We start from the raw sequence: 24406 nt of genomic DNA, 5'->3' as shown, positions 1-24406 counted from the left end.
GTAAATATAAAAGTTGAATACATAACTTGTCAATAAAACAAAGGGAAAGAACAACATGTGGCTTGATCCCTTATTAAGGATACGTAGGCAACCTAGAGTTACTAGGTGCAGCCGCGAGACCAAGTAATTGAAAAGCTATTCAGTTAAGTTATTTTGAAATATGTTAACATATTCATGTTGTTCCAAAAGTTGGGATCAATTTCAGTTGGCAGAACGATTTATTTGATTTAAAGAGGCCTGAGGCCATAAAGATTTGAGGTTTGGTTGCATGAAATCTGTTATTGTGCATGCTGAATGGTTCTTGATATTTAAATTGCTTGTTGTACAGGTGAAAAAGTTTGGGAACGGGCAATTTACAGGGGAGGCTCTGCCGAATTTTTGGCAGAAGTCAAACCCTAAGGAATTTTTTAAAATTTTAGTTAGAAGGGCAATTTGGTCAAGTGTGATAGGCATCTGCCAGGTGTCGAATACGTACAGGGTTCGACTTAGATTCCAAAGTGAAATTTGGGTCGGGTCCTTATACACTGGGTAGAAAATGAAAATGAAAGTTTGATGTTTTCAGTTTTTATACATGAGTTTGAATTTGTTTTCAGAAAATGAATTTTAGTGAAAATGAAAACGACATACAGAACTCGGTTTTAGTAGAAAATAAAAAACATAAAATGAAAATGAGGCCTTAAAAACGTTACCAAATGTCCCATATCTAATGCACAAAACTATAACCTCAGTGTATGCAATAAATTGATAACAAATTTGGAAGAAGCTTGACCAATTACTAAATATTCATTGCAAAATCAAACCAAAAGACTCAAACTATAATAAGCAACATAACAAAAAAGTTGGATATAGCAATTCATGTTTGTGATGAGGAAGTGCATAATCAAGTCCCAATGGCAAATTGTACTAAACAAATACCATACCAATATGAAGAATAATATCTCAAATTTTGATGCAACTGGTATTCCTGAAGTGCATAACGAAAGCATGTTGAACTAAAAACTTCCTTTGCTTAAAAATGAGAAAAACAAAAATAAAACCCCAAAGCTTCAGTATGGGTGAATGGGTTTATTCTAGAGATAAAAAAAAAGCTTAATACCTAATGCGTGTTGAAAGCCTAATCTTCCTCCATGCATATGCTAAACTATATAACCATATTAGTAAAAGTGGATTCAGAATATTTGGGAAGATCAGAAACTAATTAGACAAATAGCCGTTTGTTGAGCATGCTACAAATTCAATGCCATCTCATGCTTCATACACAATGGGGTGATAGCAAAAGTAAGCAGGGAAGCAGAAGCAAGAGGTCTTCAAAGAACTTTTGTGTAATAAAGCTTCTCAGTCGCATTTCATTGGAATTATCAAACAAAAGAAGGAAAAAAAAAAAAAAGAGTTGTAAAACAAAAGCATTTATATTTTACCAGAATCCCTTTCGTTGTGCTTTTGCTTTAATTTTTCTAATAGTAGAAAATTTTTGATCGAAAGTGATGTATCAAGTTTGATACAATCTAATAGAAATATATCCCTAAGGAAGTCACTGAAGATCTCACACCCTCCTCTTGACCCTCTCGTACACTATTAACATCTTGCGAAAACTGAATATCCACAAAATGAAAATCATCACAATCACAGCTAAAAACACCAAATGAACACATTGTACTCCGTTAAACCCAAGAAAAAGGCTACATAATGCGTAACCACATTTCTTAATATGGGTTCACAAAATTTAAGCAAGAGAAAAGTACTGTAACTCTTTTTGAAACTGAAAAGAAAAGAAAAGAAATCATCCTTGCATATAAGAATAAGAAAACAAACAGTGCAACAAAAAATATGGCAACATATTTAACCCCATAAACTCAAACTCAATTTAGTTTACCAAGATAGACGTCTTCTTGAAAAATAGAACCAAGCGCTTGATTCAAAACACTTCTTAAGAAGAATTTAAATATGCTACTACGTTACTTACATGCCAGTGATAAATAGATCATTAAGTTAAAAAAAAACAGTAATTGGAAGAGCAAAAAGTACAGGGTAAAACAAATTTTAGAACAAATATTCCATTGAATAGAATTTTTTTTTTTTTTTTTGGTCTTTAGGACATGAATTGGTATTCAAAATGTGTCATACATGGAAATTATAATTCAATCACCACAGCTTTGTTGGTTTTGATATATGCATGAATCGTGATAAAAGAGTTCACTATGAAAAGGAAAATGCGAAGACAGTATGAAATGAAAGAAACCCAAAAAAAGGATGAAATACCAAACTTTCATTCAAATCAAGAAACACAAATAAAACATTTCGGACGAAAATTTAAATACTTTGAACATAATATTCAGGGAGAATAAGTGAACAAAAAGTTTCGAAAGAAAACAGGAAAAAGAAAAAAAACTATTTTCAATCTTGTCTAGCCTGCAAAGAATCTCTGTATACTCACAGCCTCTTCTTAACTCTCTTGTACATTGTTAACATCTTGTAATAACTGAAAATCCACAGGAAGAAAATAAATGAAAATCACCACAATCTCAGCTAAAAACACCAAATGAACTCATGATTTCTAATTGAACACATTGTAGTCCATCATTAAACCCAAGAAAAAGGTCAAATTATGACCAGATAAATCCTGCATATTTTCCTCATGATAGAATAGTAGGAAACAAAACAATCGCTTTACCTATGGAAGCATTTTGCAGAAGGCATTGAAATGAATGGGATCTGGATCACATAGAGTTCTTTCAACATAAAATAGTACTACTTCAAGTGGAGCAAGTCTAGCTGGTTCCCAGAGACACATCATAGGAGGAAAAAAAAAAGGGCAATGAGGCATTAGTACAACAAAAGAATGAAACCCAAAAAATACAAATGTAACACTTGCGCCACTTGTTTCTCTATAATTGATCTTTCACTTTTTTATTACTCAATTTGTATATAACATGATATGATACCAAACATAAATATACTTTTGAATAGTTACGATAATTTATTTTACTACTTTGGGGATAATATTCAGGGAGAATAAAAGTGAAAAAATAATAATATAATTATGTTGAATTGATAACCATTGAATCCCTAATTGCCACAAGCATTTCCAAGCCTAAATTCCTAATTGCACTTTCATGAGTCAACTGACTACGTGATTTGCAAGCCAAAATCGACAATTGCCATACTAGGACTTTTTTTTCTTCAATATTAATGCACCCGCAACAAAAAAACCCGACCCGAACTAAAACACCACACAAACTAAAACCCAGAAGAACCAGAAGAAGCAAACACAAAGAAAGTCCTCCTCTTAATTCGATCTCTCTCTCGACTCTTCAAGCAAACCTCAAAGAAGCGAAAAACCCTCTCGCCCATCACACAAACCATGGGAACTCCAGAAACCTCTCGAGAACCGTGCCCCGACCGCATTCTCGACGACATCGGCGGCGCCTTCGGCATGGGGGCTGTCGGCGGCTCCGCCTTCCACTTCCTCAAGGGCGTCTACAACTCCCCCTCCGGCACTCGGCTCATCGGCGGCTCGCAAGCCGTGCGCATGAACGCGCCGCGAGTCGGCGGTAGCTTCGCCGTCTGGGGTGGCCTCTTCTCCGCCTTCGACTGCACGATGGTCTATGTCCGCCAGAAGGAGGACCCCTGGAACTCTATCATCGCCGGGGCCGCCACCGGTGGCTTCCTCCAGATGCGACAGGGCCTCGGCGCCTCGGCTCGATCGGCTGCCTTCGGTGGGGTCCTCCTGGCTCTGATCGAAGGAGCTGGGATCATGCTTAATAAGTTCATGAGCCAGCAGCAGCAGATGCCTATTGTGATTGAAGAGCCGGCGAGCGTGGGCGGTTTGCCTGGGCTTCCTCCTGTGGGCCGTGCTCCGGGTCAGCCGGGCTCGGAGCCGGCAACGTCGGTTAGCAGCAGCGGGGCTGAGGCTAGTTCAGGAGGGTGGCTTGGAGGGTGGTTCGGGAAGAGTAAGGAGCCTGAGGCTAAGAGTAGCGGAAGCGAGACAAAGATTTTGGAGAGCTTCGATGCCCCGCCCATGCCCAGCTTCGAGTACAAGTGATTGATTGATAGATTTGGTGAGGATCAAGGAAGGATTTTGATTAGAAGAGGCTAATTAGATTGTATTTAGGAAGGGGGTTGGTATTGAACTGAGGGATTTCGGAAAGTTTAGGTTTTTACTGCTAAAATTTGCATTGCACCTATATATTAATGTTGTGCTCTTTCAATATATGCTTTTCTTAAATAACCAAGAAGTTGTAGCTGTATTATAATGCTTTTGAAATTGATTGTATGTTATTTTGGGAATTGTTTTATGAATTGCGGATTAAGTTTTGGGTTTAGGGTTTAGTTCAATCTTCCATTAAGTTCTGTGCTTGATCCTTGTTATATGGCCATTGAACCCTTTTATCATGTTTATCTTGATTTTTGGAACCAGGTGTAAGGATTTTGAGAAGTTGCCAATGTTGAGGCTGTAAACTTTACATGGAGTAGATATGTGAATAGCATCCAAATTTAAGTAGAGTACATATTGTGAATAGCATAGTTGTGTTTGTGTTATGCTCATGGAGATTCGAGTGATCGTCTAGGCAGAGAAGAAAACCTTGTCTAGCTTATCGTCACAGAAAGCCCCTTCCTTTAATGAACTAACCAGATAATATTTACTTTTCCTTGGTCCACTTAATTTCCAAGTATCATAATCCATACATGATGCCTGATGCCTGGTACATGATGTGTGTGCCATATTGATTCTGCCTTTTATGCCCCTCACCTCAATGGGAAACTGATACTCACTAACTTTGCTGCTTATGCCTCTAAACATTGTATTTGCTTATCTAGAAGAAACATTTGCTTGAGTTTATTTTTGTTGGCATTCATATGCTAGACTTCTGATAAAGCTGTTTAACACTACATATCTTTGAACCAAGGTATAGAAGCTCATATTTTAATTGTTTTCAAATCAGTGTGTGGAGCAGGGGTTTGACCCATGTTCCGTAGGTCGAATTTTGTTGAAATACAGATTTCTAGTACCAATCCTCTGAATATCAGTTATTCTAGCTCCAGCAAAATGGTTGCTAAAATATTTAATGAATTTGTTAAAACTAGTACTTCTGTTGCAGGGTGGTGCTCCATTGGTTCTTGTTGTGTTCACAGGTAACTGTTTTTAAGCAGTTTGCAAGAAAATTAACTGCTCTTAATGATAGGTTGATTGGTATCAAAGTAGGTGATGTCTGATAAGGCTCAAGAATTTTGGGTTACCTATATTCCCATCCATTTGGTTTGTAATGCATGTTCATGTAATAGTTGCCTTTCTCCAGCTATGTGAGGGAAGGACTTGTCCTTGGCCAACTCCTGGGAAATCAATTTACTGTAACATTGAGGTAAGCATGTTCCCTCTATCCATTTGTATGTTCTTGCAAAATACATCTCATTTGGCTCATTTTATGCATCCACATATCTTCTCAGAGGAGTTGTTGCAGATTCTGAAGATACGATTAAAACATCTGCAATTGCCTTCGGAAAGCAAGGATTTATTAACTACTTTGGTTTACAAGTACTCTCTCTCTCTCCCCACACCCCCCCTGATTATTTGTGTTGTTTCTTATACTATTTATTTGCATAATCGTGTACTTAAAAGGCTAGATGTTATTGACATTGTTTATCTTGTTCCTTTTTTTTGCAATAAGAGGTTTCTTGTTCTTACAATTGCAATGATACTACAAAGCTATTAAAAGACGACAGTTCTGTTGCAAAAGACTAGCTGGTCTTTTTTTACCCAGAAGATTTCTTTTGAAAAAAAAGATGGTTTTTTGAATATGCGATGGATTAAAGTTTTTCGAATATGCGATGGATTAAAGTTTGCTTGATGGTTTATCGAACTGCATTCTGATTTCAGCGGTTGGCAACTGGTTCTCTGCCAACTTACCTCCTTGGAGCTGTAGTACTCAGAGAAGAGTGGAAATCTACTCTGAGCGTGATTCTTGATCCAAGAGAAGAGGATATACTTTTAATGTTTTCATGTGTTGTGACTTGTGAGGATACTTTTTCTTTTCTTTATGTACTTGATTACTTCTAAATAAAGTAGTTTATTGCATGCTGATGTAGTGCAGCATTAGTATTTATTTTGTGGAACTTACTCTTTTATTACCAAAAAAATCCGATTACTGTGGCAAAAGAATAAACTAATGATATTGAAGGGACCCTGAGGCAGTTACCCCGACATTTGGTTGCTGAAAGAGTTATAGTAAGTCTGCAACTATGATTACTCTTGGATAACTTCTTCTTTGTAGGGTCTTGCTAATGCTTCTCTAAACTATCTTGAAAGATTAAGTTCTATATATTTAAATCCTTTATTTGTTATTGTGAGTAATCCTTTCCCTGTCTTTGCTGAATTGATGCAGTCTTTTCTGTCATTTTCTCATGCATCTGGGAACTTTTATGAATTATGATATTTCCCGTTTTGGATTACTTCTTCTTGTGGTTTGTAACCAATCATGAATTTTTTGTTCCTTGTTCTCGTATAGGTGCAAGGTCTGAAGAAATGTCCTGGGAACTACTTGCAGGCTTTGAAAGCTATTACTAGAACTTTGAGGATGATGTAAGTGTTTTTCCAGCTGATTGAGTTGTTTTTTAACTAACTTCATAACCGGTTTGGTCTGGAGGAGAGTAAATGGAGGCTATATTAAGTTTGACACTTAAGCATGAGTTCTTGTAATGCATCTCTTTTCCATCTTGGTTCGCACTTTCTCAAATGCATTATATACCTTAATAACCATATGATTTGGGAAAGAGGGAAGCGGGGAAGTGTGGTGCAAGTCAATGTGTGTTGTACCCAGTGAACAAATGGAGTGTATGCAGAATGAATTCTAAGTGATCCATAATCTAACTACAAATAAGTTCAAAAAAATATCCAAGGACATTGTATTCCGACGAGCCAGCACAGGTCTCCCTCGATGGTCAGCTCGTCAATGCCGACGAGGCCAGCTCGGCTCGAGCCATGAAAGGTGGCTTGAACCCCGAGCAAGCCGTGGCTTGGGAGCTGTTTACCCCCATCCAGAGGTTCCTCTTTGTTGCCATGATAAGTGTCACCGTTGCAGAGTCAAAGAAAAACAGCCGCATTATGAAGCTAAAGAAATCTGTGGAACTTAGGGTTTGTGATAATTGAACTTTTTGCCACTTGATCTTGTCTCTAGAATTTCAGACCTCCAGTTGTAAAGTTTTTATTATATCCCTTCCCTTATTGTGTAAATAGTGTGCACATATGCCAATCATATTTAATTTGACAAGGGAAGGGGAATTGAACCTGGCCAGGTTCAAGGAAGTGAACATACTGCCTTCATTAATTGGCCGTTTGCACAGACTATAATCATTGATTTATTCATATAAACTTTTGATTCCTTTGGTATTACTGTTACGCAAAAACTAAATAAAAACTCATTTTCAAAATGGGTGAATGATGTTAACATGGTGGAATTGTGCCTTTGGAATTTTCATGATTTTGAAGTTGACTCGATTGGACAGGCCGAGCATAAATACCATCCAATATATACTGCTGGGTGCATGGTGAAAGTGATGCACCCGGTTTGCAGTCTCCCTTTGGGGGGAGAGAGAGAGAGAGAGAGAGAGAGAGAGAGAGAGATTTCTTTTTAAAAGACGTGTGGTAATATCTGGGTTGAAACATACCATTCTGTAATGCTAAACCTTGATCAAGGGGCAAAGTGAGCTACTAGGCAATATAAGATTTGACGATACTTTAATAAAGGCTCGTTTGGAGTGATTATGGATAGGCCAATAATCACTTGTATGAAGAATCACTTTAAGTAGTTTTAACTGAATTTATGGACGGTTTAGGTTTATGTATTGCTTTTGCTGTATTTGACCGTTTTCATGTCATTTTTAACCAAATTGTTTTTCCCTTGCCATGCACTCTCCATTTCATTTAAGAGATGTAATACCTGTTATCACATGCAGGGGTATATGCTTCTTGTTTCATGAGGGGTGCGCTCAGGAGCTTGGCAGTGAAGATTTCTCTTTGAGGAAACAGGTCTTTTTCATATCATTCAGTTTTAAGATATGAAGAGTAGTGTTACTTGTCGTTATCTTATGGATCTCTATATTTGCACCAAGGCTATCGTTGTTTGACAATTGTGACTGTGTACTGGTTTGTTGACTGTGACCATCTTTTACATTCTGGATTTCAGTAATTTATTATTTTTTGGGTTTTCTGGCCATCCAATGCTAAAATAAGAAAAGAAAAGAAAAGCTATAAATTCCTCATACTGTATAACTTGCAGCAGCGAGAATAATTTTGATGAGGGGAGCCCTGTTTCTGTTGCATTGCTTTGATTAGGGATATCTGGTCTAATCATTTTGCAACTACGCTTCCGATACTGCTGAAAGTTTCAACGATCTAGAGCAAGCCTTGTGCAGTGCCCTTGAAGATGAACCTGAGTTTCGTGGAATGGTGTATGCTTGAGCTTGCAGAGTCTTGTACAACAAAATAAGAAAATTGTGGAAGAAGTGAATGATCTGTCTGATAGTGAAGTACATAGTGCCAGACAGAGACTTAGGTTACAGTAGATAACTTAAGCGTGCTCATGTCATCTGCTCGCCAGTTACTAACAAGTGTTTTCTTGAATACCACAAAAGATGATGCAGGCTGTTTAAGCACACTGAGGTTGTATGTCTGATAGTCTTTGTCCTGCAAAATGCTTGAATTGGCATGTATTTTAAAGTAGTCATGAATTTGTGAGTTTGCTAAATACAGCTCCAATAAGAATGATGCATATCGTTGTTAAAACCAAAAAGACACAATCTTGTATTCGAGAAAGAGAGGCGGTGAGGAGTTGTTTCTTTATCACATGTACTAGGTGTAAAGGTACACGGTAGTGGACATTTTAAACAACTTCAAATAATTGTTTTTGTCCCCTTTGCTTCCCCCAACATTATTGTCTTTTTTCCTTTTTCACTCTTGTTCAACTCCCACATAGGCAACCCATTAATACCCCAAAAGAGGGAAAAAAAAATGGAAAAAGAGTGTGGTGAGGCCATTGCTATAGGAAAAGCCTCGGAATCTAAGCCATTCAAAATGCTATATATGCTTGAGATTGCGAGAGTAATGGCCTTGTGAAAAAGGAGGTTAGGCTTGCGGGTTCATATAGTCAAACAATATGAGTAGAATATTTTTCAGGTTATATTTCATTCTTCAAAAGAAGGTATTTATAGTACAAGGATGTAACCCTAGTAGGGTCAAACTAGAAAACAAGATAAAAACTCAATTACACAATATCTGTACAAAAAGGAAAGAAATATAATCCTAATAAACTAGAAAATAAATATCCTAATTAAGTTAGGATCTCGCTAGCACCCCCCCTCAAGTTGGAGCAAAGATGTTACGCATGCCCAACTTGTCAAGCGAGTTTAGAAAGATCGTAATAGACACGAGCTTTTCGTAAGAACATCTGTCAGTTGATACTCGGATGATATAAACGGAAAAGAAATAATTTCAGCATCTAACTTCTCTTTAACAAAATGTCGATCAACCTCCACGTGCTTTATACGATTATGTTGCACAGGGTTATGTGCAATTGCAATTGTAGCTTTATTATCACAATACAAATCCATGGGTTTCTGGAGTCCAAACCCAAGATCGCTCAACAATCTTCTCAACCATCGTAACTCGCACACACCTTGAGCCATGCCATGGTACTCGGCCTCGGCACTAGACCTAGACACCACTTTTTGCTTTTTACTCCTCCAAGTAACAAGATTTTCACCAACAAATGTAAAATACCCAGACGTAAAATGTCTATAAGTAATTGAACCAGCCCAATCAGTATCCGTATACCCTTCCACATCTGTATGACTATACTTGCAAAACATTAACCCCTTTCTAGGAGTTACTTCCAGATACTTCAAGATGCGCATCACAACACCCATATGATCTTCACTCGGAGAATGCATAAACTGACTCACTACACTCACTGCATATGCAATATCAGGACGTGTATGAGATAAATAAATCAATTTCCCAACAAGTCGTTGATAACGCTCTTTATCTGTAGGGACTTAATCAGGATACAACCCCAACTTATGATTCTATTCACTAGGGGTATCAATTGGTTTACAATCTAACATTCCAGTCTTTGCAAGTAAATCCAGAATGTATTTTCTTTAAGAAAGGAAGATACCATGTTTAGATCTAGTAACTTCAATCCCAAGAAAGTACTTCAAATCACCCAATGACTTCATCTCAAACTCGGAAGCTAGATACTTCTGAAGATTTTGCATTTCTGCCTGATCATCTCCAGTCACAATCATATCATCAACATAAATAATTAAAGCTGTCAATTTGCCTTTATGACGCTTTAGAAACAAAGTATGGTCTGAGTTACTCTGCACATACCCAAATTTCTTCATAGATGCTGCAAATCTCCCAAATCATGCTCTTGGAGACTGCTTCAATCCATATAAAGACTTCCGCAACTTACACACAACACCCTCCTTAGAGTTACAGGAATACCAGGAGGGAGATCCATGTAAATCTCCTTCTTGAGGTCACCATGTAGAAATGCATTTTTGACATCGAATTGTAATAAGGGCCAGTCACGGTTAGAGCCAGGGACAATAGTACACACACTGTATTAAGCTTTGCCACTGGAGCAAAGGTTTCCAAATAATCCACTCCATAGGTTTGAGTATAACTCTTTGCTACCAATCTAGACTTGTAACGGTCAATGGAACAATCAGCTTTATGCTTCAAAGTAAACACTCATCTGTATCCAATAGCTTTCTTCCCTCGTGGCAAAGGAACTAAATCCCAAGTTTTATTTTTGTTCAAGACATCCATTTCAACATTTATGGCATCCATCTATTTTGGGTTAAATAAAACATCTTGCAGCTTAGTTGGCACACATATAGTAGATAATTGACACAAATATGATGCATATGACTTAGACAAACAATGAGTTGACACAAAATGGCTAATGAGATATTTAGGCTTGGCATGTATATCAGGAAAATATTGTATTTTAGGTTTCCCACGAGTGGTTCGTGGGGGTAACTGATAAGTTGACACAGATATATCATTAGAAATTACCTTACTTGATTCACTATCACGAGTAGATTGGGGAACCTTTGGCGGCGAGGAGGTGTGCATCGAACTCATCCACACAAGAATCACATCATTATTTTCAGATCTGAGCGATTGGTCTCCTGCTTGATGTGACCAATTGTTTTGACACCAGAGGCACTGCATCATCTCCAAATATGGGCGACTAATCGAGTTCCAAAGGTGATCAGTCGTTACTTCACAGGACCACAAGTTTCATCTTCAGATATGGGTGACAGGTCACTTGTTTCAGTGCAACATGTATTTTCCTTCCCGAGAGCAATATCTTCAAATACATCATTTTTCAATCCAAGACTCTCCAATTCACTCCCCTTCTCCCTCTGAATTGGAGAGGAGGGAGAGACACCATAGGACACTTCTTCATGAAAAGTCACGTCCAAAGTAACATGCACCTTCTGGGTGAGTGGATGATAGCACTTATAACCTTTCTGAGTAGACGAGTAACCAATAAAGACACATCGCAGAGCACAATGATCAAGTTTACTCCGTTGATGAGAGGCAACTTGGAGATTGAGACAGGGGAAACATGGTCACTAAACACATCATGTGGAGTCTTGAAATCAAGAGCTCGACTAGGAGTACGATTAATCAAATATGCAGTAGATAAAACAGTATGCCCCCAAAGATGATGAGGAACAGACATATCTAATATAAGGGAGCGGGTAACTTCAAGTAACTGACAATTCTTACGTTCAAACACACCATTCTGCTGAGAAGTAAATGAGGTTGTCGTTTGGTGAATAATACCTTGAGCATGAAAGAAAAATGCCGAAGTGTTATTCACATATTCGCCTCCGTTATCAGTTCGGAATACTTTGACCCGAGCATGAAACTGAGTAGACACCATAGTACAGAACTTTGGAAGGATGGAAGCAACATCATGTTTATTTTTAGCAAGAAAACCCAAGTGAGTCTGGTACAATCATCAATAAATGTGACGAACTAATGAAATCCGTTCGTTCGAAGTAACGCGAGCTGGACCCCACACATCAGAATGCACTAAATCAAAAGGCTTTGCAGCTTTATCACTCAAAGGAAACACAGTGCGATGACTCTTGGCCAAAATACATGTCTCACACTTAAAACTGAACTCATCACAAGAGCAGAATAAAGATGGAAACAGATGCTTAAGGTAGCCAAATGAAGGGTGTCCCAAGAGACGATGCCATAACCAAATTTGTTGTTCGTCTTTGACACTGCAACTTTGAACAGTATTAACGACACGATCACGAACTAGTGCAGAAGGCAATGTCAAATAATATAACCCCCTTATCCGTTTACCATGCCCGTCTTGTGAGTCTTGAGATCCTGAAAAGAGCAATGCGTAGGATAGAAAGTAGTGGAAGTATTAAGTGTATCAAGTAATCGACCAACAGATAACAAGTTACAATGGATATTGGGAACTAGTAATGCATGAGACAAGAACAAAGTAGGAGTGAGAGAGATTGTGCCCTCATCAGTAATTGGAGAGGGTAAGCCATTAACACTAGTTATGTATGGGTCACGACTCACGGGTGTTACTAGACAACTCATCAAAAAATTTAGCACCAGTGTCAATTATCCAAGTATTGGAACCAGTACCTGGAATATAATCAGAAACACACAAATTTGTAGAGGCAGCAGCAACAATGGAGTTATCACCCATAATTGCAGCAGAAATTCAACAGATCAAGGTAGAGTATCACAGCGGAACACAGCGAGAGGCACAAATCGGCGGATGCGCGACGCAGAGCACGAACACACGAAGAGTACAGCGGAACACAACAAAGGCACAAATCAGCGGATGCGAAGATAGGAATGGCACGAACATAGTAGATGCACGAACACACGGCACGACACACAAATCCAAGAGGGCACACACGTCACAGGTAGAGAAAAAAAAAATATAGGGATAGAACACGGGTGGGCACAACACACAGGTCACCAGAAAAGTTGGCTCTGATGCCAAGTCAAACAATATGGGTAGAAATTAGGTATTAGACATAATTAAGTTTACTAATTAGTAAGTGAGATATTAGGTATTTTAGTTTGGGTTTTAATACTTAATAAAAAATAGCTATTTTAGATTAGGCCAAAGGCTGGCCCAGATTCGTTGGGCCAGCTTAAAAATAACAAATGAAAAGACAATTCTACCCTTTTATCTTAAAAGCTGGCCCATCTGTAAACCTACAAATTAAATGACGCTTTTGCCTCTCAGCGTTTAACGCGCGCTTGAGTTTCTTTTCTTTTCGTTCTTTTTCTTCTTCGTTTCAGAGTTGGGTTCTCCCATTGGAGCTCAATTTTCTGTAGGTTTTGCTTTTATTTTCTTCGTTTTTCTGTCTTCTTTTTACCTGCTACGTTTTCGTTCGATTTGCATCTTGAATATTATCGATTTTAGGTGATTTATGTTCTCCTTAGTTCGGGTATTTCGAGCTCAGTTTTGTGGCTCGATTTTGCGGCGCGATCTTGTGGCGTTCAATGCTAAACCCTATATTCTTCGTTTCGTGATCAGATTTGATTTTAAGCTGCTGTTTGGTTGTGGAGATTTTTGGCAGTCCTAAGTTTTGAGGTATGAGTACTTTAGAACCTGTTTTCGTTTATATCGACTTGTATGTTTATGGAATTTAGTTTTAGTACTTTTATCGTGGTTTCCTTTTGGTTTCTATTCGAATTGTTTTGATTTTCTGTCATAAACTACATCTGTTTGTTGTAGTTTTGGTAGAAACTGCATTGCAGTTTCTTGTTTCATAATTCGATTTCAGACTAATATTTGGAAGTCTATTGGAATTTTACAACTGCTATGTACATTATTTACTGATTTAAATTGTTTTCTGTTTTTGTTTGTTGTTTTGTTTGCATTTTCAAGGCTAATGGAGGTGTGTGTCATTGCCAAGTGCACATATAAGTCGGAAACCATTATGTTTTCAGTTTCATCAGAGTCATCCATGGTTGATATTTTGAAGACTTTGTGTCTAAGGTTTAAGGGTTTGCAGTTGGGTTGTTTTACGTTACGGTATTCGCTGCCCAGTTATCCGAGTTGTTTTCTAGAAACGGATAGCGATTTGGACATGATGAGGACATTTTTGTTTTTATCAAATGAGAAGAGTGTTGATATTTTAGTGAAGGATTTATGCGGGAGCAGTGAATATAGTGGTGATTTTTGTGTAAATAAGGAGTTGATAGCATGTGAAAAGGGCGAGTCGTCGTGTTCTAGTACTATCGAAGACAGAAATGAATTTTTGGGCAGGTCGAAGAGAGCAAGTGCTAAGCCTTTGTTGTCGAATGAGTGGGAGACGTACATACATCATGTAGGGCAGAAGTTTGACGGTGGTGCAGAGGAGTTCCGTTTGAAATTGTGCAAGTACGCTCTTGAAGTAGGATTTAATTTTTTATATGCCGGCAATGACAAGAAGCGGGTGGTTGCTATTTGTTCGAATAAGAAATTGGAGGGTTGTAGCTGGCGTGTTTATGCTTCTCGTTGTGAAGCTACTGGCTGTTTTGTAATTCGGACATTAAATAATGTGCATACATGTGTGGGTTGGATACGGGAATCAAAGAGTAAGATGATGAAGTCTCGTGTGGTGTCCTCCCTCATTGTGGACAGAATTCGTGCAAAACCAGAGCTGAAGCTAGTTGAGATTATACACGAGTTCAAAGATTATTATGGTATAGACATTTCATACTACCATGCATGGTTTGGCAAAGAGTTAGCTAAATTGAACGTTCACGGTGATGAGTCGAAGTCCTTCAACGAGTTAGTGTGGTATGCGGACGCCGTAAAGGAAACTAACCCTGGTTCTCTCTGCACTCTTGAATGTGAAGCTGGAATTAATCGCTTTAGACGGTTTTTTGTGTCGTTTGGCGGTTGCATTGCTGAATTTCAATATTGCATACCCTTGTTGTTCGTTGATGCTACGTTTTTGAAGAGCAAGTACAAGGGGCAGCTTCTCTGTGCTTCCGGAAAGAATGGAAATCAAGGTATGGTTACTGTAATGTATTGCAGATTCCATTTGTTGCAATTTTTTAGCAGAAACTGCATTGCAGTTTCTTGTTTCATAATTCGATTTTCTTAGTAATTTTTGTATGTCTGTGGGAATGTTGCAACTGCTCATGAACTTAAATGTGTTTTAAACTTAGTTTTAGTACTTGGATCATGGATTTGCCTTTTGGTTTCCTTTCAAATTTGAGCAGATTTGTTTTCAAAAACTGCACTGCAATTTCCCTTTTTTGCTTATACTTGTGCTTTTGGTTTTGTTTTGCAGGGTTTTATCCTCTAGCTTTTGGAGTTGTTGATTCTGAGACGGAGGAGAATTGGACTTGGTTTCTTTAACATTTGGCTTCTATTTTGCTACCGATGGGGAGAGTGGTGACCTTTTCTCGGATTGCAATCAAGGTTTGTTAAATGCAATGGGGTTTGTGTTTCCTGGATGGCCTCATTCTTACTGTTACTATCACCTCAAACAGAATTTGATATCGAAGTACCCGAAGTCAGGTTATGGGAAATTGCTCCAAGACCGTGTTATCAATTTATTTAGTAGGTGCGCATATGCTGTTACAGAGGAAGAGTTTACGGTAGCAATGGAGGAGTTGGTGATTGTTGGGAGTTCGAAAGTAAAGACATTTATATCTGATTTGTCTAGAGATCACTATGTGAACGCATATTTCAAAGGAATGCGGTGGGGAGATGGCAAATAGTTTAGCGGAGTCATTTAATAATTGGGTTGGTGTGTTTGAGATTTGCCGGTGCTACCTTTGATAGAAGGGATTGGACGAAATTGATGGTATTGAATTCTCAAGCGACGAATTGAAGCGGAGAAGTGGACAACAATTTTGTGTCCGGAGATGGAAACTAGACTGTGGGAAAATGCGGAGGCCGGTAGGACTTGGGTAGTTCGTCGTTCTAGTTTCACTGTTTTTGAAGTATTTGCTGATTATTCTGTGATGGTTGATCTTGAGCAAAGGACTTGTTCTTGCCGTCTTTGGCAAATTGACGGTTTCCTTGCATGCATGCGGTAGCTGCAATTCTAGCAAAGAAAGATTCAATTTATGATTACGTGGAGTGTTACTATAGGACTGACTTCTTTCGAAAAGCCTATGAGAGTCCTATTTTTCCTATTCGGATATTGGGAAAGGCTTGGGCAGCAACAGTTTTGCAGCTGGAGTTGTGCTTCCGCCAATTACAAAGAGGCCAGCCGGAAGACCACCAACAAAGAGGATCAAAGCTTTTGGTGAATTTAAAAGGCCATTGAAATGCAGTCGGTGTAGTGTTACTGGGCATAATAGGAAGACTTGCAAGGCTGTGATATGAACATTCCTTCTCAGTTGACGATTGCTTACGTTAGATATGGTTTAGTGAATGTATAGTCAGTTTCTGCATTGCACTTTTTGCAAAACCTGCATTGCAGTTTTAGTTGCTTTTAATTGGCTACACAGCTTCTAATTGGATATTATGATTCTTTTTTGAAGTTAATGAAAATTATACAATTGTTTCATGAGTGGATATTCGTTTTTGACTGCCATTGAATGCTTGTTTTCAGATTTGAGCAGATTTTGTTGCAGAAACTGCTGCTTCTGTTTATTTGTTGCAGATTTTGAACAGAACTTGTCCCATAATTCAATTTCAGAATACTTTTTGCTAGTCTATGGGAATGTTATAACTACTCATGGAGTTAAATGTGTTTTGATATTAGTTTTAGTACTTTGATTATGCCTTTACCTTTTGAGCAGCAGTGCAGATTTTGACAGCTATGTAGCAGTTTCTTGTTCGATAATTCAATTTCAGAATAATTTTTGCAAGTATATTGGAATGTTACAATTGCTGACCTACTTAAGTGTGATTTGATATTAGTTTTAGTACTTTGATTATGCCTTTACCTTTTGAGCAGCAGTGCAGATTTTGACCAGAAACTGCAGTAGCAGTTTCTTGTTCGAGACTAAAGCTGCAGATTTCTTGTTCAATAATTCAATTTCAGAATAATTTTTGCAAGTATATTGGAATGTTACAACTGCTGACCTACTTAAATGTGTTTTGAACAAAGTACTTTGATTATGGCTTTGGCTCTTGGGTTCTTTTCACATTTTTTGAGCAGATTATTTATTTATTTATATAAACTGCACTGCAGTTTTAATTTGTTGCGATATTTGACCAGAAAATTCAGTGCAGTTTGTTGTTTCCCTTTCGTTTTGTTGCATCCTGTTCCAAGATTATATTACAGTTTATATGTATAGGAAATATGTTCTCATATACCATAACTAGAAATATTTACAAACATCCACAAGAATTAAGATACATATTGTCTTGAGTTAACGAAAGGCAAATCACTAGAGACGATTAATTACACAGTGTTTGTGGTGTAGGAGTTTTGTGACATATTGTGCTCGATATTCATTCATGAAATTCTTGTCCACACTTTTTGGAATGGGCTGTCCTTGTGCTATTTTATCCATGTAGAACATGACGAACATGCATAATCCAACCTGCAAATGAATACGAGATTAGCTTTTGGTTTTGAATGATTTCAAATTGTAATGAATGGTTGAGTAGACACAATTCTTACGAAGATGAATTTTGTTGAGCACATTCTGTGTCATCCTCAAATGGAAACTGATATGGATTTTGCAGAATCCAATTTAGAGTGAGTTCTTCATTTGGGGACAAATCAACCTGTGCAGGTGTAGGGGGCCCTTCTTTTTGCTTCACAAGTTTTGGTATTTTTTAGTTTCTAAGAACTCTTGTGCTTGTGGTCTGATATATTCTAGCCACCCTTCCACAATATTAACCTGTTTAAAGAAGAAGAAAAAAAGAGAAAAAGAAATGGTAATCGAGTGCATTGCATATTATAGTTTTGATGCGAAATTAAGCGATGCATTATAATCTGAAGTGCATTGCGTTTCTGTTTGTGTTTGTCTTTGAGAAATTAAGACAGTTTCATTCCACTTACAAATTTTTGAGCAATGTCAATACACTTTTCTTCTTTTCTAGATCCCAACGATCTAAGTGGATTATAGCGTCTACACTTTCGTTCAATTTTGTGAAATGTGAGAAGTGTAAAGTGGAACTCAGAACTTGAAATGATCGAGAAGAAGAGAACATTGCATTTCCCGAGTTTTTCAAGTAAGTGTTCATACAGGGCCCTATGCCAATTTGGTTCTAGAAAGGTTTGCATGTAAGCCTGCTATCATTGAATGGCAATTTGTTAGTATATATTTTTAAAACTGCAGTGCCGTGTCTGTTTAAACAACTTTGAATTTTCAAAATAATTCTTACCCAAGTCCATGTAGCCATGTACTGTGGACTATCTGTCTGCATGGGCCATATTTTCTCCTCCTCAATTTGGATATAGGCCTCAATAACCTGTTTCACATTGATTGGAGAAAAATGGAATTATTAACGGGTAATATAGGTAGCACAAATAAAAAATGCGATGCAGTGTGTGTTATATAATTAGTATTTTATACTTACGTTTTGTGACAGTTCCAGGTCCCATACAATATCTTTGATATCATGGTTTGTCACTTTCTCATTATCGAGTCCTGCCCAAAAGTTATCACTGCGGATTCGAATACATGAAATTCACAAGATTAGTTTTAGTTTATTATAATTAAAAGATGAAAGAGTTGTTCTTTTGGAATAGAGATATTACCTAGGTTAAGTACTTAAGTAGTATTCTTGAATTCTGTCCCTGTCCTCCTTTGGAATTTTCTGCCAAACCCTCTTTTGACCCCATCCTAGTTTTTTCTTTGTTGGCTTTTTTTGTCCTTCATCTTCATCATTTGATTCTTGCATACCTACAAGTATTGAATCATGAAGGCTCGTTCCTTTTGGGGGATCAGGAATTGGATTTGTGGCATCGGGCTGAGATGCCTCTTGTGTTAACTGCAGATTGAAAGGAAACTAATTAGAAACTCCATTTGATAAAACATAAACTGCAATGCAGTTTCCGTTTCTGTAAAGCAGATAACACACTGCATTGCAGTTTCTATTTTCTGCAATGACAGAAAAAAGCAGCTTACTGCAGTAATTGCATACCACCTTCTGATTTTGAGGATCCTCTTGTGTTGATTGCTCCTCGGAAGAGATAAGCTTGAATTGTGGTAGTTCTTCATCATCCTTTTTTGCCTTCTTTTTTGGTTTCTTATTTTTTTCGTACACATAGCAAGATGCTTGAAGCCTCTTTCTTTCTCTATTCTTCAGCCTTAGTACTCTTGAAGGAACATCAGGTGTTGGAGCATCTTGCTGCTTCTCTTCTTCTTTCTCTTCTTGTTGCTTCTCTTCTTCTTTCTTGTCTTCTTCTTTCTCTTCTTCTTCTTCTTCTTGCTCTTCAACTGGTTGTGTTGGTTGTGTTGTAGGCAGATCCATCTCCATTTCAAAGACTGTTGGGTCTGACAACAAGCTTTGAATTTCTACCTTGTACTTTTCTTCAATCTCCTTTTTCTTGGCAATCTTCTCCATGTCAATACGAGTTTCCTTGCCTTCCAATTCTGCAATCCTCCTTTTTAGATTTTGAATTTCCTGAAGCTGAGCGATAGATTCCACTTTGTCATGGTGGCGATCACATATTCTTCATTATCTAATTTCTCTACGTATGTTGCCAACTTCGATTCCAGCTCCTTTGATCTCTTTTCTCCTTGGATAAATATATCCCACAATTCCTTCATTTTCTTCTCACTGTCTTCATTTATTTCATCCTTCCACAGTTGTAATCTTTCTGGGCTGAAGCTAGGATCTTGACGTTGGCGATAGTTGATTTGGTCTGTCATGGACTTCACCAAGAGGTCTTGAATTGCAAGAGGTTCATTTCACTTCAATCTCAAACATTTTCTTCTTTCCATCCTCTTTTAATTCTGGAGTTTGATCAGCATTATCAGGTTTTCCTTGGTCTTCTGCTTCCTATGCTTCTCTTTGTTGTCCTTCATCTTCTTTTTCTTTTTTCTGCATATTGAACGGAAACTAATTAGAAACTGCACTGCATTGGAGGAAATGGAAACCACAATGCATAATTCTCTGTTTAGAGATTCTTATACCTTGTCAAGAGGGTCTCCCTCTTCTCTAGTAGTTTTTCTCTTTTTATATGCTTTCAAAATACCCTGTACAATGAGATTGAATGATTCAAAAACTGCATTGGATAAAATACAAACTGTAATGTAGAAAACACAAACTGCAATGCACTTTGTATCTGATTTTAATTACCACATCATGATGTCTTCCTCTTCCACAGTAGTTTTTCGCTTTTTAGGAGTTTTGAAAATACCCTGTACAATGAGAATGATTTAGCATGGATTCACATTCAAGATACATTGAAGTAGAACATGCGATAAATTGCATACCTCGATGTCATTCAAGTCCTTTATTTGGTTGAATCTTGTGTGGAGTTCCACAAGACTCCATTTAAGAATGGCAGGAGTTTCTTTCTCCTTGCCCAGGATTGGTTGTATTATGTTTGTCCTCTCACACAGTAGAAACTGCACAGTTCAAAAACAAGATATATCATAAATTAGGTTGGAAACTGCTTAGGATAAAACAGAAACTGCATTGCACTAAAGGGAAACTGCATTGCCTAAAACTCAAAATGCATTGCATAAGCCACTGTTTACTTACCAATATTAGGATAATGCAACCCGAAACAGCTCCTATAGAGCCTTCTCCTCCCTTCTTTGCTTTTGCTTTTGCTTTTGCGACCAAGGATTCATTCATGTAGGCTGAAACAGCTCTTGCCCAAGAATAGCTTGAAAGTGTGTCTAGATTCACACAGTGCTCAAATACTTTCCAATGCAAAGTAGATGAAGCGTTGGCAAAAAGGAATGTCATGCAGAGGTGAATCAATACTAGGCTGACCACCTCCTTGTCGTAGTCAACTTCTTCTTCTTCTTCTTCAGCTTCTTTCTTTTCTTTTCCTTTGTTCGTTTTCTTCTTTTGCTCTGCCTTGGCCTTTTCTTTCTTCGGTTGGTTTGCCAAGGAAATTGTCTTTAGTAATTCTGCTTCTACCTGATTTTTTGATGGTTTTCCCTTTTCTCCAAAGTGCCTTATTCTGAAGGTAGAAGTGTACCTATCATTGACAAGTTTGACAGATTTTCCTTCATTTGGCAGTCCTAGAATCTGAGTCACTGCATTGCCTGTGATCTTGAATGCTTCGGTGCCAAATTTGAAGGACTTTGTATCCGGATCAAATTTCTTGAGCAGCTGTACTAAGTCAAGGTCTGACTTATTCATGTTATTCATGTCAATTCTCTGGTTGTAAAACAGCTCAATCAAGTTCCAGAATGGGGTTTTTTTGAGAAGCTTCTTCTGCCTTTCGTTGAGCTTATCTTTTACGTCCGTAATGATCTGTTGAAAGCGTTGACATTGCACCGAAATTGGACATAGTCTGGGTGCTTTGCTTTCCGATCATAGTTTGGCTTTGGCTTTGGCTTTGGTTTACTCTTTTGAGCCATCATTTTGAATCTTCGCTTTGGTTGGTTTTGAGCTTCCTCCTTTTGTGGTGACATTTCTTGTGCCATTTGTGATCTGCAACAAGAAGGGATGAAAATACTATTAGGACAAGTAGAGATAAACTACAAGCAAACAGAAACTGCAATGCAGTTTGTGGTTCACTGCAATGCAGTTTGTCTTTCACTGCAATGCAAAAAACAGAATATAACAGAAAATATACATCAACTTGACATGAAATTGAAAGATCAACATAGTCAAAACAAGAACTACAAAACATAACAGAAACTACAGAACAACATGGCGTGAAATGAGCAACATTCAAGAAGCACAGAAGCGCAATGCGGTTTGTAGTTCATACAATGCAAAAAGCGAATTTACGGAAAATATGCATCAACTTGACATGAAATTGAAAGATCAGCATAGTCAAAACAAGAACTACAAAACATAACAGAAACTACAGAACAACATGGCGTGAAATGAGCAACATTCAAGAAGCACAGAAACGCAATGCAGTTTGTGGTTCATCAATGCTGATCTGTCTTTCACTAAAATGCAAAAAACAGAATATACCAGAAAATATGCATCAACTTGACATGAAATTGAAAGATCAGCATAGCCAAAACAAGAACTACAAAACATAACAGAAACTACAGAACAACATGGCGTGAAATGAGCAACATTCAAGAAGCCTAAAGCGCAATGCGGTTTGTAGTTCACTGTCTGATTTGTCTTTCACTAAAATGCAAAAAACAGAATATACCAGAAAATATGCATCAACTTGACATGAAATTGAAAGATTAGCATAGCCAAAACAAGAACTACAAAACATAACAGAAACTACATAACAACATGGCGTGAAATGAGCAACATTCAAGAAGCACAGAAACGCAATGCGGTTTGTAGTTCAACACTGTCTGATTTGTCTTTCACTAAAATGCAAAAAACAGAATATACCAGAAAATATGCATCAACTTGACATAAAATTGAAATATCAGCATAGCCAAAACAAGAACTACAAAACATAACAGAAACTACAGAACAACATGACATGAAATGGAAAGAAGTATAAATAATTTAGCAGAAACTACAATGCAGTTTTGTTTTCTTCGATCTGCAGAAAACAGTTTTGATGCTCTTTTTCTTTCTTTTGTGATTTTTCGGTTTTTAGAGGTTTTCAAACCAAAACTAAACCCAAAACCTAAACTACATTGCAGAATGAAGAATGAAGAATGAACAGTAAGTAAAATTTCAGAACCCTAAAATAGAAGGCAAATTTGTGTTAGGGGTCATTTTCTTACGATTTTTTCCCTAAGAGAGTGCTAAACCCTTCAATTGTCGTCGTTGTTGGTCGTCGCTTCGTCGCTCGTCGCTAAATCGCCGTTTGATTTTGGGGAATAGGTTGGGCTATTTGAAAGAGAGAATGAAGAATAAACCGATCGTTGGTGGTCTTCGATGATGGTCGCATACGAATGGGTTGGTGGTCTTCGATGATCATTGGTGGTCTGGAGGTTTCTGAAGGTGAAGTTGAAGAGGTTTCTGGAGGTGAAGTTGAAACGTCAGCGAATGGGTTGTGATTCAATTTTGGTTTCGGTTGATGTCGTTTTGGTTCAGTTTTGGTTTGATGTCGTTTTTCAGTTTTGGTTTAAAACTGAATACTGAAAATGGCATATGTTGTAATTTTCATATTTTGTAATGGTATTTTTGTTACATTTTGGTTTTTTGCCTTTTGCTAATTAGACTAAATTGTATTTCTTTCTACTAAATTAGTAAACTATATTATGCTTTAAAACTAAAGCTCCCAATATTTTTTAGGTTATATTTCATTCTCCAAAAGAATGTATTTATAGTACAAGGATGTAACCCTAATAGGATCAAACTAGAAAACAAGATAAAAACCTAATTACACAATATCTGAACAAAAATGAAAGAAATATAATCCTAATAAACTAGAAAATAAATATCCTAATTAAGCTAGGATCTCGCTAACACATATACTAGAAACTCTCTCCCTTAGATTACCCCTTGTATTAAAAAATATAATTAGCTTTTATTTATTTATTTTACTTTTCATCAAAGCATAATTTCATTAGATAAACTTCACTAATACAGTTTAAACATCAACATCATATTTAAATCGTCATACTCCGAAAGACTAACAAAATTAAATTGAACAAAAATCGAATAAACAACTACATAGCCCACATCATCAAAATTAAACATTATTTCAAGCAGGCCCACAACCCAAAATAACAAAAATTATAAGGCCAAACCCAAAATTTGGGTTTTTAGCCTGAAAAGCTTCTCCAACCATGTACACGACCGGGCTAAAAAAGCAGTCTGGTCAAATACCCACGCCTTATTTCGCCTTGTCTATTGCCTGGATCAAAAATTGGTGGAGCTCACAAGCCCCATGCACAGACATCATTCCAGCTGATGTGATGGTGGAACCCACGTTCATGTGATATCACCTTTCAATGCTTATATTAAACTAATGCCTGGGATTTAATATAACTAGATCCAACGCCTATATTAATTTGACATGCTATTTTGTTTTTTTAATTGTTACAAATGCCTATATTAATTTAATGGCTGGGATTTAATCTAACTAGATCCAACGGTTCAAATTTCAATTATTCAACGGTAAAAATATTATTATTAATTTAAATACACAAGAAGTATATTACGTTTTAGAATTTAGATTTTTTAAGGTTAAAATATATAGAAAATTAAATCACGAATGTTGGAAAAAAAAAATAATGTCAAGAAAAATTAACGACAAAAAAAATAAAATTAGAGGCTAATCATTCTTAAACAATTTAACAAAATTTTGGACTCACATTTTGCGTCTTCAGAGTTGGAGGAAAAAACTGTTTGAGTCCGAGCAATAC

General features: G+C 37.3%; 2 protein-coding genes and 3 pseudogenes across 9 annotated transcripts; 3 read left to right on the top strand and 2 right to left on the bottom strand.

Moving 5' to 3' along the window:
* The first annotated feature begins 3216 nt into the window (after window positions 1–3216).
* Window positions 3217–4322, top strand: LOC103327183 (mitochondrial import inner membrane translocase subunit TIM17-2 pseudogene; annotated as a pseudogene). Its single transcript, XR_016125440.1, has one exon. The product of XR_016125440.1 is annotated as a mitochondrial import inner membrane translocase subunit TIM17-2 pseudogene (transcript).
* A 151-nt stretch (window positions 4323–4473) lies between these two features.
* LOC103327184 (uncharacterized) lies at window positions 4474–8922 on the top strand. Of its 6 annotated transcripts, none has more exons than XM_016792947.2 (6): window positions 4474–5133; window positions 5298–5360; window positions 5446–5533; window positions 6504–6577; window positions 7951–8023; window positions 8330–8922. In XM_016792947.2, the coding sequence occupies exons 1-6, from the start codon at window positions 4967–4969 to the stop codon at window positions 8342–8344; spliced, it is 480 nt and encodes a 159-aa protein (XP_016648433.1). In that variant the 5' UTR covers window positions 4474–4966; the 3' UTR covers window positions 8345–8922. The 6 variants fall into 6 exon arrangements, 4 of the variants coding, with proteins under 4 accessions (XP_016648433.1, XP_088905095.1, XP_088905094.1 ...); XM_089048969.1 differs by having other exon boundaries at window positions 8277–8922; XM_089048968.1 differs by having other exon boundaries at window positions 8274–8922.
* Window positions 8923–14652: 5730 nt separating this feature from the next.
* On the top strand, window positions 14653–15419 carry LOC148919239 (uncharacterized). Its single transcript, XM_089048817.1, has 2 exons — window positions 14653–15067; window positions 15352–15419. The coding sequence occupies exons 1-2, from the start codon at window positions 14653–14655 to the stop codon at window positions 15417–15419; spliced, it is 483 nt and encodes a 160-aa protein (XP_088904943.1).
* A 3293-nt stretch (window positions 15420–18712) lies between these two features.
* Window positions 18713–19849, bottom strand: LOC148919238 (uncharacterized; annotated as a pseudogene). The gene is made up of 2 exons (XR_016125439.1): window positions 19119–19849; window positions 18713–18965 (listed from the first exon to the last, which is right to left on the bottom strand). The product of XR_016125439.1 is annotated as an uncharacterized LOC148919238 (transcript).
* Window positions 19850–20830: 981 nt separating this feature from the next.
* Window positions 20831–21632, bottom strand: LOC148919237 (uncharacterized; annotated as a pseudogene).
* Window positions 21633–24406: the final 2774 nt, after the last annotated feature.

The sequence above is a fragment of the Prunus mume genome, linkage group LG3 (genome assembly GCF_029339155.1).
Source record: "Prunus mume cultivar Tortuosa linkage group LG3, ASM2933915v1, whole genome shotgun sequence".
Taxonomy (NCBI): domain Eukaryota; kingdom Viridiplantae; phylum Streptophyta; class Magnoliopsida; order Rosales; family Rosaceae; genus Prunus; species Prunus mume.
This window is presented reverse-complemented; position numbering and strand designations above follow the sequence as displayed.